Source organism: Humulus lupulus, chromosome 1, assembly GCF_963169125.1.
Source record: "Humulus lupulus chromosome 1, drHumLupu1.1, whole genome shotgun sequence".
Classification (NCBI taxonomy): domain Eukaryota; kingdom Viridiplantae; phylum Streptophyta; class Magnoliopsida; order Rosales; family Cannabaceae; genus Humulus; species Humulus lupulus.
Genome location: NC_084793.1, coordinates 245,334,610 through 245,348,937, shown reverse-complemented (window position 1 = coordinate 245,348,937; position 14,328 = coordinate 245,334,610). Strand labels below are relative to the sequence as shown.

Genomic DNA, 14,328 nt, shown 5'->3' with positions numbered 1-14,328 from the left:
CCTGTTTTTGCCAGGATCGACGCTCGGGCCAGGTGCTCTTTCGGCTTCTGAAATGCTTCTTTGCACTCGGCCGACCACTCGAAATGCTGGCTTCCCCGAAGAACATTGAAGAACGGGATGCACTTGTCCGTGGCCTTGGAGATGAAACGGCTCAAGGTGGCTATCCGCCCAGTCAGACTTTGCACATCTTTATGCTTCCGGGGGGAGGGCATATCAATCAGTGCCTTGATCTTTTCCGGATTGGCTTCTATTCCCTGGAAGCTCACTATGAAACCCAGGAACTTCCCGGAAGCCACGCCGAAAGTACATTTCTTGGGATTCAGCTTCATCCCGTACTTCCGAATGACCGCGAAGGCCTCGGCAAGGTCGTTCGAATGCTTCCCAGATGTTTTGGACTTGACCAGCATATCGTCGATGTAGACTTACATGTTCTGCCCCAGCTGGGCCCGGAACATTTGGTTGACAAGCCTCTGATCGGTGGTGCCGACGTTCTTCAGCCCGAAGGGCATGACGATGTAGCAGTATATTCCCTTGTCGGTTTGGAAGCTGGTATGCTCCTGGTCTTCCACATGCAGGGAAATCTTATTGTAGCCAAAGTAAGCGTCCATGAAGCTTAAGATCTCGTACCCGGATGTCGCATCTACCATCTGGTCGATCCGGGGAAGTGGGAAGCAATCCTTCGGGCAAGCCTTGTTGAGATCCGTGAAATTGATGCACGTCCTCCACGTCCCGTTCGGCTTCGGCACCAGGACGGGGTTGGCCAGCCACACAGGGTATATAGCCTCGCAGATGAAGTTGATTGATGACAAATTCTCTACTTCCAGCTTGAGGGCCTCGGCCCTCTCCGTTCCCAAGGGCCTTCGTTTTTGACGGACCGGGGTCGCGTTTGGGTCGATGTTCAACACATGGCAGATGATGTTGCGGTCGATCCCCGTCATATCTGAGTGAGACCAGGCCAGAATATCCTGGTTCTCCTTAACTTGTGTGATGATGGCGGCTCGGATCTCTGCCGGCAAATTTTTCCCGACCTGGATTACCCTAGTCGGATCGATGCCACTAATGCACACCTCCTTAATCTTGTCCATGGGCTCCAGGACGCGATCGTCTCCTATCCTCGGGTCCAGCTCATCTTCTTCCCGGATCTCTCGTCTGGCAGGGGGAGGAGGAACCGAGTCGATGACTTCCTTGAAGGGTTCTTTGGGCGCTCTTCTGATCGCCCCGGACTGTCCCCACCCCTCCGTTGTCGCAAGGGAACTTCATGCAAAGATGCCAGATGGAGGTGATTGCCCCGAACTCGACTAGTGCAGGCCGGCCAAAAATGACATTGTAAGCAGTGGGGCAATCCACCACTACGAATGTGCAGAACTTGAACGAGTGCTGCAACTTGCTCCCCAATGTTATGGGAAAATGGATCTTTCCCAAGGGGAGCAACACGACTCTGTTGAAGCCATAGATCTGGGTTGGACATGATGCCAGATCTGTTTCGGTCAGGCCAATCGCGGCGAAAGCGGGTTTGAACAAGATGTTTACAGAGCTTCCGTCGTCCACTAGTACCTGGGACACCATCTTGTTGATGATCTGGGCGTCAATGACCAGCGAGTCATGGTGTAGGAAATGGACGTTGCGGGCGTCGTCCTCCATGAAGGTGATATGAAGGTTCATCAGTTTTGGGCGCTGAGTCGGGGCCTGGACCAGAGCGCATACCTCCTGATCGTGGTCGAGCTCACTCAAGTAGCGCTTCTAATCATTCCTGGATGGCCCTCCCAGGTGAGGGCCGCCCGTAATGGTGGCCACATGCCCGTCCACACGAGGGGGTGCCGTCCTGGATGGATAGGGCATTCCAGGGCCAGGTGTTTGCGCGACGGGGACCCCCTGAGGGGTTTGCGCCGCCGGGCCCTGTACATATCCACCCTGAGGCGGATATGTTCTGGGGGCACCAGGGACCGCGGGTTGTTCGAGACCTGCTGACAGGCCCGGGACCCCCACGGGCATCCTGACCCACTGGTGGAGATGCCCCAGCTTGATCAGATTCTCGATCTCATCCTTGAGCTGCCGGCACTCTTCAATCGTGTGGCCCACGTCCTTGTGGTAAGCGCACCGTTTATTGGTATCTCTCGGATTCCTCCCTCCTTTGAACATGGGGGCAAGCTTCCGGTAGTGAACCGCCCTTTCTGTGGCCTGAAGATGTTCTCTCTGGTGTCCACCAGATTGGTGTATTCTGAATATTGGGGCTCGTAGCCCCTTTTTCCTTTCTTAGCCGGCTTAGATTGCTTTTGGCCTTTGCCAGATATCTTCCCCCGGGAGGGGTTTACGCTTACCTCCGTTCCTCCCGCCTGCGACTGCTGGGCCCCGACGGGGGCAGCGCTATGACCCACTGGCGCGGCTCCATATCCGGAAAAGGGGGCGAACTGGACTGGGGCATACCCTGAAGAGGCAGGACCGTACACCGTAGGGGTGTAGATAACCCCAGGCGTGACCGCCGAGCCTGGGACAATCGGGGGAGTAACGTAGGGCTGCGTCGGGAATTGCACCCCGTACCCTGGGAATGCGTGGGTACTGCGCTGAGGCACCGGAGGCCATCCGAACGCCTGGATCTGAGCCTCCTCCCAGTTGATAAAACCCTGGGCCCTCCTTATGAATTCTTCTAGAGTAGTCGCCTTGCTATACTGCATGTCATCCCAGAGGGGGGACCCGACCCAGATTTCGGATTGTAATGCCACTAGGCGCTGCCCGTCATCCACCTTGGTTTTGGAGGTCTCCTTGGTAAAACGCTGGATGTAGGCCCTCAGTGTCTCCACAGGGAGCTGTTTAAGGTTGGTGAGGGCACTGATATGCATGTCCATCCTCATGGCGGCCACGAACTGTTTGCGAAACGCCGACTGTAGCCCTGGCCAGGATTGGATGGATCCGAGCTTAAGTCTTTTTCACCATTCCTCGGCGGGACCATCTAGGGTGATCGAAATGCAGAGGCACTTGCCGTCGTCACTAACGTGGGCCACGGTCATAAGCCGGTTGTACCGGGACAGATGATCCTTGGGGTCGGTGTTCTCGGTATAGGCAGTGAGGCTCGGCATCTTGAACCCCTTGGGGAGCACAGTGTCCAGGATGTGCCTCGCACAGGGCTCTTTGTCCTCTTCGTCGGAGTCGGTATCCGCTCCTTCCTGCTTGCGGACCAAACGGTCTGTGACCTTTTTCAAAGCGGCCAGCTGCTCCATGAGCTGCATGGCCGTGGCATCCTCCAGGGGGATTCTTTCGTTTCTCCTGTCGTTGATGTTGTTCCTAAGGTCGCCACCTCGGGGGAGGATCTTTTCCTTACGGTCCCGCTCTTTCCGAGCATTCAGTTTGTCGTGTAGGTCTACTCGAGACGTGTCGTCCCCTGAACTAAGGGCGTGACGCTCCTCGCTACGCGGGCGTTCCCGACGATTTTTGTTTACCGAGGCACTGGGGTGCAGAGACCTTTCCCGTCCGTCTTGCCCTGGGGCATGCCGGGGCCAAGCATCCCGCGGCTGTGTCCCCTGCGGATTGGTCGGGTGGCCCTGTCCTGGGACGGGGCGCACCTTCTCTTTCCTAGGGAGCGGTTTGGAACGGGTCTCGACTTTCGTGACGGGGGCATTTTTCTCTCGGGTCTTTCCTGCGACCTTCTTTTTTTCCCGGCCCGGGTTTCCTGGGACTGGCTCAGGAAACTGTTCCGGGGGAGGGGCCGGCCTCACACCTTCGGGGGCTCCGGCTCTGGCTTGTGGAGCGGGCTGTTGCGCTCCTGGAAGCGGGCCAGCTGAGAGATTGGTCGTCGGACCTTGCGCGACTATGAATGCCTGCAGGGCCTGGAGGGACTCCTGCATCCGCCGAGATGCCTCTACCTGCTCAGCAATCCTGGCCTCCTGGTCCAGGACTTGCTGCCTCAGTCTAGTTACCTCCAGATCCTCCTGGTTGGGGTCCGCTCCTAGGATTTCGGGATCTGCAGCTTCGTCGTGGTACTCCCCCTCATTCCCCTCCTCCTCTTCGTAATAGTCCTCCTCGTACTCTGTTCCACCTTTGTAGTCTTGTGACTCGTCAGGGTGGGACGTCTGATGAGGAGCGTTCTCAGGTGGACTTTGAGGAAGAGGTTGGGAGGGCAGTGGTTCTCCGTTGCCCTGCTCTGGGTTAGTAGGGTCGAAAGTGGTGTGTCTTGTATTCACCATTGTTGTAGAGGTTTGATGTTAGCACTAGCTTTCTCAGGCTCTCAATGAAAGCACCAAAATGTTTACTGAGATTTTCGGAAACTATATTAATAAAGATTAAGCGAGATTAATGATATGGGATTTAGAAGATATAAACAAGATTTTTACGTGGTTGGGGCGTTAATGAGCCTTAGTCCACGAGACAGTTGTATTAGAGCTTAGAAAGTCTATAACGATGGAGTTTTTAACTATGTTTTTGCAGAGTAACTGTATACCAGCCAAATAGAGATCCCTCCTCTAGTGCTCTGAACCTGTATTTATAGGCTCACAGGAGCACTGGGCTTGGGCCAGGCTGACCCGGGCCCAACAAGGATATAAATATCACTGGCTTCTCTATCGGAAACCCAATACAAAGGATAAAAATATAAAAGACAAAGAATGATTACAGCCCACTGGGGCAGCCAAGGCCTATCTATCACCCGACAATATGGGGCTTTTGGTCTGGGCATTCCGAGTTACGTGGCAGATTCAGGGGACAAGATCCATCAGTGTAGTGGTAGCACAAGTCTGAATCAGCGGCGTGCAATCCCGAGGTGGTCTTTTCTGCAGGTGAAAAGTGGGGACAACTCCCACGCGTCATGAGGCGGAGTCCGGGTAACGGATGTTTTATCCTGCCAACCCTGAGGACTTGACCCGGGTTCGTTTACCTCTGTCCCTCTTCGTTTACCGCCGGCCTGAATCATCTACATAGAGCCCAGGCCGTTTACCAGGCTCCGGGACCGATTTGCATACATCTCGACTGCAACCCCAAACATTTGTACATCTCCCGGATGATCATCCCGAATCATCCTTCCTGGACACCGTCCGGGTCTGGACCCACACTTGGGCCGTCGACGTCTGTCACTTCCTGCCAAACGGGCCTGGGCTGGGCCCAACCCCAATTGCCCAGTTAGTGGGCCTGGACCACTGCCTCGGGCCCAAGGCAAGAAATGGGGATGACAATTATAAAATATAATTATTATAATAAATAGATTATCATATTTTTTTTTATCATTTCTATATATAATTTTTTTAGAAACATATGTTACACTTTTTTTATTTATTACTTGATATAACTTATATAAATCTATATGTGTTCATATTAAATAATAACAAATATTATGAATATATTATATATATGAATCATGTGTGTACAAAGACTATGACTATATAACTACATATGAAAATAGAATAACATCCTTATTCTATCAAAACATAAACAAGTTTTTTCTCTAATCGTTGATTTGTGTTAGAAGAATATCATGGCCAAATGTTACCTTGAATAAAGGTAAGTAGACAATTTGTGATATAAAAAATTATCATATATTTTTTTAAATCTATAGACAATATCTTGGTTTAAATTTCTTTATTCCTTTTAATATGTTTATGTTATTTTTTTTATTATATATAACATTATTTATTTATTTAAAATTTATATAACAATTACAAAAACTTAATAAAAATAAGGAAACATACATTTTAAGTTTCTTTCACATAATATATAATTAAGTATATACGTAGAAATAAATTTAAAATTGATAAGTACATAAAAATAAGATTATATTATTGGAATGACACAATTTTATAATCACAAAAAAGAGTCTATGTATATGGTTTCAAATATAATTGGAAAGAAAAAAAATATAGATAAAACAAGGATAGAGCCTAAAATAAAACTGGGGCAAAGCAGCCCCATTCCGCCCCAGAACCATAATGGGGCAAGGCACGGGGAAGGCATTCTATTGAAAATTATAATTTTCTCTTTTTAAATTATTCATTTAATTGACTCTTTTTTTTTTTACCTCTACTTTATTGTTGCGACATGACAAGAAAAATTGATTATGACAACAAAAACTAAACTCTAACTAATATTAATAAAGAAAATTGACAGCATATAATTTCCCAATATATATTTGGATTCTGTTACCGTCACATATATATTTTAGGAATAATACACAATGTTCTTCAGCATTAATTAAGTACATAGTAATAAAATTGATTGGAAACACGTTTTATGAATATTGTATATTATTCCTGCTAAAAAAATTGAAAATATAATGACAACAAAACTAAGACATTAGGTATTGATGCTGCAAATTTCACTATAAATAACAAAATCAAATTAAATACAGAATGAATTTCTGGCCAGTTTTCTATATTCGTTTGTGATGTTTGGTACAAGTATAATTAATAAGAAGGGAGAAGGGAGAAAATATTGAGTCCAAATTAAATCGTCAGGCGTCACCCTATTTCCATAAGGCGGGGGAAACCAATTAATTAACTAGTACTTGATAACAACGTTTCTAAAGCGATGCGCTCAGTGGATGGTTTCCGTGGATAACAAGGGAAATCTTTCAACAAATACAATATACTACCATTTTGATGATCTTCCCAACTTATAAGTTAAACTCTTTTTTAATTAATCAACTTTCTTAATTATAAGTCAGACTACTTACTAGCACCAATTCCAATAACAAGTACTCCTCTGGTAAATACAAGTTGGGTTTAGGTCTTCAAATACTTTTGCTTCCGTCATGCTATATATCCCCCTAACCCAAACTTCCAAAACTTATACACACGAATATATATTCGAAACTTGTTTTGTTATTGGGTCACTCATCATAGAATTAGCACCATCATTTCCAATTCATACCGAGAGAGTGGACCACTAAACAGTAGTGGAAATATGACGAACATTTTTTTTCCTTTTTGGGTACATAATATGTATAACATGGATCAACTAGCTATTTGGGTCTGATCAGATTAATTAGTCCCTCATGATTCTGAATGATAATATTTTTTTTTTACTATATGATTTCTACAGTTGAGTGATGCATTAATAATATGTTGATTTGTGAATAATTGGCAAAAATTTACATCATGCAAGGCAATTAGGTCGGAAAAAACATAGCCAACTTAATCTTAATATATAAGTTTTAAGGTCATCACACACCATTAATAGATATATATATATATATATACATGTGTATAACAAGAAGTTAAGCAGCTAAGTATATATATCTCTTCTATATAAAAAAAATATGTAGATACAAATTTTTTTTATTTAATTATTTTTTTTATGATAACATTCACTGTATATATAAATATATATTTATTTATATCAGGTGCTTAACCAAAAGTGCTAAGCATAGAAAATGACAGACAACAAAATCTGAGAAAAAGATATCCGTAGAATATGGACATGCACTTGAATATATGCTTATTTTCTTTCTCTTTTTTCTTAATTTTCTTTAACTCTGTATAGTGAAAGTGGTTTTAATTAATAAGCAAGGAGGAGATGAGAGAAGAGAATGGTGCCAGCCTTTTTCATTTGGGGATGCCAAAAGTTCACTATCTTTTTGAGTTAAGGCTCAAAAATGTAGGGCATTTTTATAGATCATAATCAAGAAATAAAAAGAAATGAAAAAGAGGGATGCCTTTTGCCAGTTCTCTTCCTTTTTTACCAGTACTGTTTCAGTTTCAGCCTTTGACATTACCCTCCCTATATGGGCTAAAATATATTAGTATTATATAGCTAGATATTTATATACATATATATATATATAATTTATATTTTGAGTAGTGAGTGAGTGAGTACTGAGTGAAAGAATAGCCATCATTACTGATGAGCAAAGGCTTATTATTCACTGGCATGGGCCACCATGATGCCAAAAGAAGCCGTGTCACCGCTTAAATGACACACAACACAACCATCCAATTTCAAAAGTCCTCATCTTCTGGCCCTTAAATCTCCCACAATCCCAAAACCATCATTTGAAAATTTTCTTTTTTGCTCACTGTTTATTTTTGGTTTTTCTAATAGCATATATGCTTTTATTAATTTATTACACAAATATATATAATTTTACATAAACATCTCTTGGGAGCAAAAGGATGGCGGAGATAAAGAAGCTCTTTGTAAAAGTGTTTTGCTTCCAAAGTTGTATGTGTCTAACTACTATACAACCCCCTTCAACAAAAAAGGGTCTCAAAATAAAAATTATAAACAGTAGCGTGTCTGTGAATATATATGAAATCTCACAGTCATCATTCCAAATTTAAACCAAAGGTGAAAAAAAAAAAAATTGAAACTCAAAATATAAAGAAAGATCATGATCTATCAATCAAAAAATGAGAAAAAGATTACTAACTTTTTAGACATATCACCGTTTCATGCAAAGATTATACCCACTTTTTAAAAGGATAAATTTATGAACACAAGGGCCTAGCTCTCTCTGTCTCTCTCTCTCTATGATGCTCTACCTTTTTTATTTTCCTTATCGTATATAGTTTTGAAAATTGAAACATTTTAATGTGGTTGTCATGTGTGAGATTTGGAGGGTAAAGGAGATCTATTTTAAAGATAACGTTTGACAAAAAGTATATTCCTCTATTTTATTTATATATATCATATTATATAAATGTTGCATACATTTGCTATTATATGTATGTTAATGAAGGTCTAATGATATGATAAAGACAAAAGATGTATGTAGTAATGAGTCATGTGGGTAATTTCATTTTTTATTTATTTTTTTAACAGAGAAGACACAATGTCAGTATAATTGTGGTATTAGTCATTACTTTCAATATATTATTATCTGTGATGTTTGAATTATGATAGGTACGATAGTCCTTGCGACTAGATAGGATACAGCTCTTCGAGCAAATTTCCACGCCGAAGAAAATTAGTTAATTATTAATTGGTTTTTTGTGTTTTAGTATTTTTTTATTTTAAATAATTCTTTACAAGGTAGATTTAATGCACGCATGCATATCTATGTATCTGCTCACACAGACTTATATGTACTTGTACACACACATATATATATATATATATCTACACAGAGAATGAAATATATACATAGTTAGTTCTCTCGTTTTAAACTGCATGTATCACCTAATTCTGAAGAACTCTTTTTTCTTTCTTTTTGGCTATGGACGTGCACTCGTTTAAAGGAGCAATTGATAACAACCAAATGTAATTAAAGCCATCGTAATTTATTGTAGTCTGATAATTATGGAATGGTATTGCCCACAATATATCTACTTGTAACGAGCAGTGATAAGATTAGTATGTGTTAATATATTATATAAAATTATCGCACAGGTCTCTTAGATATGCTAGAACAATATATAATATGAATTAGAAAAAAGAAAAAAAGAGAAATTTATAAGGTTGCTCATAACAAAAACGAATCATACAAAACCGGCCGAGTTTAATGCATATTCCTCAAATATAATAAACTCTGCGTGAATAGAGAAGTGATACTAACCTATAATAACACTATGCATGAAACATTGTCACGTTCATGAAACCCTATATACGTACATATATACATACACACTGACACTAATATATATCAATTTTTTTTCGATAAAGGCCATTGTCGTCAACTTCATATTAAGGCAAGAGTAGATTTTTAATGTAATTCTAGAACATTTAAAGAAACAAAAACTAATTAAGAAAGGTTAATAAAAAAGTTGTATAGTCAGCAGTTTGGTTGAGGTGATTCGCATTCTTCCTGGGATGAGAATTCATAGAGTTACTCTTAATAAGTGAACAAAAATAATCAACTTTTTGTTGTACGAAAGACAACATATATATATATATATATATATAGAGAGAGAGAGAGAGAGAATAAAAACTGCTTGGTTGTACGAATATTTATCTGTACCTAATAACTCATAAGCTTCTTTCTCTTAAATTTGGATTTTAGAGTAATGCATTAGCTAACGTGACGTCACTAATAGAGAATTTGTGGTAATAACAAATAAATTAATAAAGGAGAATAATTTCATGAGATTAGTACCAAATATTCATAAATGGTCAAAAAGAAAATTCAATGGTATGAGGAAATATCAGCACAAAAGAAAACAAATCGTGATCTGGAGAAGAAAAAATAAACAAAATGCTATAAAAGTTAGTCTTATAATCAGTGTCTTCACCATAAAACCACCCCGGAGAAATATATGTTAACAATTAATAAACAAACAAATAACGGTGAGATCCATTTACACGCGTACTTCCCTTCCCTGTTTGAGAAAATTAACAAAAAAAAAAAACAAAATTTTGGGGGTTTGTACCTTAAAGGTGAGTTTTAAAGGGTTCAAGTTTTTGAAACTAGGGAAGCATGTTGCATGAAGGTTCATACGTAACAAAAGCCAAGCAATGCCTATACATTATTATACTAATGGACCAGCCGCGTGAACCTCACTTGGCATTTCATCTACGGTCTTCTACAAGGAGCATCTATATAGATTATACACACATATATATTTTCTAATATAAAACAAAGAATAATCTATTGGATTAAAAATAATCTTAAGTGGAGGAAGTAGTATAGCTAAAATAACATAAAGAAACGCATGATCAAAGAGATATTTGAATTGTATATTACGAGATTGCGGCGGCTAGCTATACCCCAAATCTCGCCACCAATCACTCCTAGACATCATAATAAAAAAAATATTCGAGAGACTTGTACAAGGAAAAAGAAAAATATTCTCTGAGCTAAACAAAAGGAAAGGAAAAAAACTAGAGAAATTAAAGAGGATTAGATAATTATAAAAGCAACTAGACACTACTTAATCCTGGCCAATCACTGTAATAATCATTTAAACAAATTGAGAGGTGTATCCATATAAGAGAAATGTACGAGGAAAACGCGTTATTTTATCGTAGGTTTGTCCGTATTGGTCCTGTTATACAGTACTACCACTGGTTAAAACAAGCACATTATAACAACATTTTACTATTCGAAATAAGTTAACAAGGACATAATAAATATTTGACAGGTTGAAGTGTACCAAGAATTTTTTTTGTATATATAACAAAGACTGAAAGGATCATAGCAAAGAAATAGGATGTTGTTATTTACATATATTAATATATGTAATTAAGAAAAGAAAAAAAAAATTAAATAAAAAAAAGGTGTTTGATGATCATATCATCATGTTGGTAGCCATGGTTTTAGATGGAGAAGAGACAAAAGATTCTCTATCATGTATCATCATATATATAATAAATCACCGTGCTTCATACTGTTTCTTTTCTTTGATATAATTTGGTGTAAGCGACTAAATATTTAATCTGAAGAGCAAATCCATGATTCCACCATACCTTCACTTCTAGTTGTTACATTCTCTGGCCCTTTACCGCCATGAAAATCCGATGAAGAAGCCGAGTAGTTTTGTTTGCCATTATTAGTACTCGTAGTAGGACCGCCACCATTCATTGACCTCATGAGAAGGTGATGATGATGATGCTGATGATCGACGTTATTATTATTGTTGTTGTCGTTTCCGCTTCGGTTGTTATTGTTGTTGTCGTTTAAGCCCATTCCGACTTGATCACCCCAGTTGAGTGTAGCAGTCGTCGTTGGCGGGGATGCCGTGGCTGGATGGTTGCCGTCGCTCCTCAGCGGCAAGTCCGATGACATGTGGCTGGGAAGTCCACTGAGCCCATGGTGGCTCAGCCCAAAGTCTTCAAGCGCATGATGAGAAATCTGATGATCCAGCGGTCCTAACGTCTGAGGTTTGGATAATGAGAATTTAGGCTGAGCTTGAGCTTGAGCTTGAGCTTGAAGCAGGGAATGGAAATTCAGAACTGGGTTTTGCATCAAGAGAGGATTCTGTCCTCCACTTCCGCTACCGCCAGGTGGGGGTTGTTGGTAGTTAATGGCAGTTGATGTTGAAGCCACAGAAGCACTACTTAGCAATGAAGCAGAAGAAGTTGATGTTGGAGGAATGAACGACGTCGTTGGCTGAAGCTGGGGAGCCTGAACCTTTTGTGCGAACGGTCTGAGAATATATGGCGGCGGCGAATCCAACGGTCCTGATCTCATCATGGACGAACCGCCTCCCCCTGTACCGAAGAGATCCAACCTTGTCGTTCTCGGGAAAGGTGAGGAGGTGAAAGGTGGGGCCGGGATCCCGGTGAATTCCTGAACCATGGCTCGGAAATTGGTGGTGTCAGTGGTCAAAACTGTGGTGGGTGCACGCCTAGACGCCCTTGACCGCTTCTTCGGGTTCCGAACGACATTGTTGTTCACGTCGTTTTGAGTTGAAGTTCCCGAAACCGCACCTGGATTTGTACCTCTTGGACCGTTATTATTTTCGAGTGGGATCTGAATGCCCTGAAAAGTATTATTCGACCCAAGTCCCACTCCTCCGCCGCCAAGGTTCACTCCCCCTCCAACTCCGGCGCCGCCGATTCCGAATCCACTGCCTCTGCTTTGTCCTTGACCGTACTGACTGTTTGCAAAAAATGGGTGGCTTTGGTTATGTGTAGACGACGAAGGCATCAACCCGGATCCGAGATCGGTAGAATTCGGGTCGGATCGTAAGGTTCTGGACCAGCCCATGTCAAGATTGAGCGGCGATCGGGAAGAGACAGCCGTCGGATCGAAGAAGTTGGATAAAGGGTCGAACATGGAGGACTGGTGGTGGTGGGGGTGCTGCTGTGGCGGCGCGTGGTGGTTGGCCATATGGCTGACGTGGCCTTGAGGGTTGGAGCTCAAAAGTGCTGAGATCGATTCGGCGCGTGAGTCGTACTCTTCGTCGCCGCCGCTCGAGGATTGCATACTCCCACTGTTACCAGAATCCATAGCTTCTGGAAACAGAGAGAGAAGCGAAAAACAAAGGAGAAATGGAAAGACGTGGAATAGAGCTTAGCTTAGCTAGACAGAGATAAAAATGAAGTTTCAGGGAGATTTGCTTGCACAAAAAGACTCATTTATTATGATCAGAAACAAGAGAGAGAAAAAGATGAAAAAAAAAAAAAAAAACAGAGGGTTTCTGGAAGGAGAACAATGATCAGAAAGTACCAGCCCTATATATAAGTATATAAATATAAATCTTAAAAAAGCGATTTTTCTGATCGGCAACTGGGATATCTATAATGGGTTTGGCTTTGCTTTTGGATTAGAGCAAAAGGGTAGTAGTATTTTTGAAAAAGGGAAGAACAGAGTTCAATGAAATCGATAGGATGAAAGGGAAAAAAAAAAAGAAAAAGAAACAAAAGACCCTCTTTGGTTTTGAATTGGTGGGTTTTCTTTTCCCTTTTTACTATATGTAGATTAAAGCTGAATTTAGGGTTTTTGTTGGTCAAGGAAAAAAATAAATAAAAGAAAAAGAAAAAAAATGAGGGTTTCTAATTGTTCTCTCTAACCTTTTTCTTCTCAAAAAAAGAGGCTGCATCTACTGCTTGGCGGTTCCCACCCAAAAAAGATCAGAGTGGGGTAGCTATTATGGGATTTGGCCAAGTGCTTTAGCTTAGCTTATTAGCTCTACCGGTCAAAGTATGTAAGAGTTGTGGTTTTGATTTTCTATGGTGTGAAACCAATAAAAAAAATTAACAAGATATATATGGGGGGTTTTAGTGAACTTGTTTGATTATTTGATTTAAAATTCATTTTGGGGTTTTATTAAATTATACTTTAAACTTCAGTCTATTTTATTTTTAATATATATTTTTTAGACTAATGTGGTGGGCAAGCAACCAAATTCGGGAACATGGTTGTTGAATTGTATAAAAGAAAGAGAACCACCAAAGCCAAACATTACTTTTCAAAAGACGCCGAGAAAACCAAAATCGAAACTTAAGTAATTGAACATGAAATAACTTTATTGATTTATTTTTATATTTTAAAAATGGGGAAATGGCAAAATAATTTCATGTTGCGTTATTAATGTTCATATATATTCTCGTTTTCAGGGTTAGGTTTAATTACTGTCCCACAGTAAAAGAAAGCACTACCACACTGTTGATCTATATTATATATCTGAAAATTTTAAGTTAATCTACCGGCTTAATTTGACCAAGTCAGAAACCTCATTAAAATATCATTAAAAAAAAATCATAAAAGTCTTTGGTTATTATTTGGGGAACCTCAGAGAATCTTTCATACGGTCTTCCTCTGCTGGAAAATATAGATAAAAAAAATGATGATATTTCTCCTTTTCTTTTTACACTCCATATTTCTGCTATTATTCTATACTCTTTACAGATATTTTAGCACCATGTATATACATATATATACATATAATAATAATAATACGTACAGTACAGTAGCCTCTCTCTTAGCTTCACTACTCAACTCCATACCTTTTTCTTTGTTTTGTTTTATTT

At 40.9% G+C, this 14,328-nt stretch overlaps 1 protein-coding gene across 1 annotated transcript; it reads right to left on the bottom strand.

Moving 5' to 3' along the window:
• Positions 1 to 11,001: 11,001 nt before the first annotated feature.
• On the bottom strand, positions 11,002 to 13,358 carry LOC133804857 (uncharacterized). Its single transcript, XM_062242978.1, has one exon. The coding sequence runs from the start codon at positions 12,803 to 12,805 to the stop codon at positions 11,285 to 11,287; it is 1,521 nt and encodes a 506-aa protein (XP_062098962.1). The 5' UTR covers positions 12,806 to 13,358; the 3' UTR covers positions 11,002 to 11,284.
• Between the last annotated feature and the right edge of the window lie 970 nt (positions 13,359 to 14,328).

Coding starts and splice junctions, on each gene's coding strand:
- LOC133804857 (XM_062242978.1), bottom strand. CDS start 12,805: ATGGATTCTGGTAACAGTGGGAGTATGCAATCCTCGAGCGGCGGCGAC.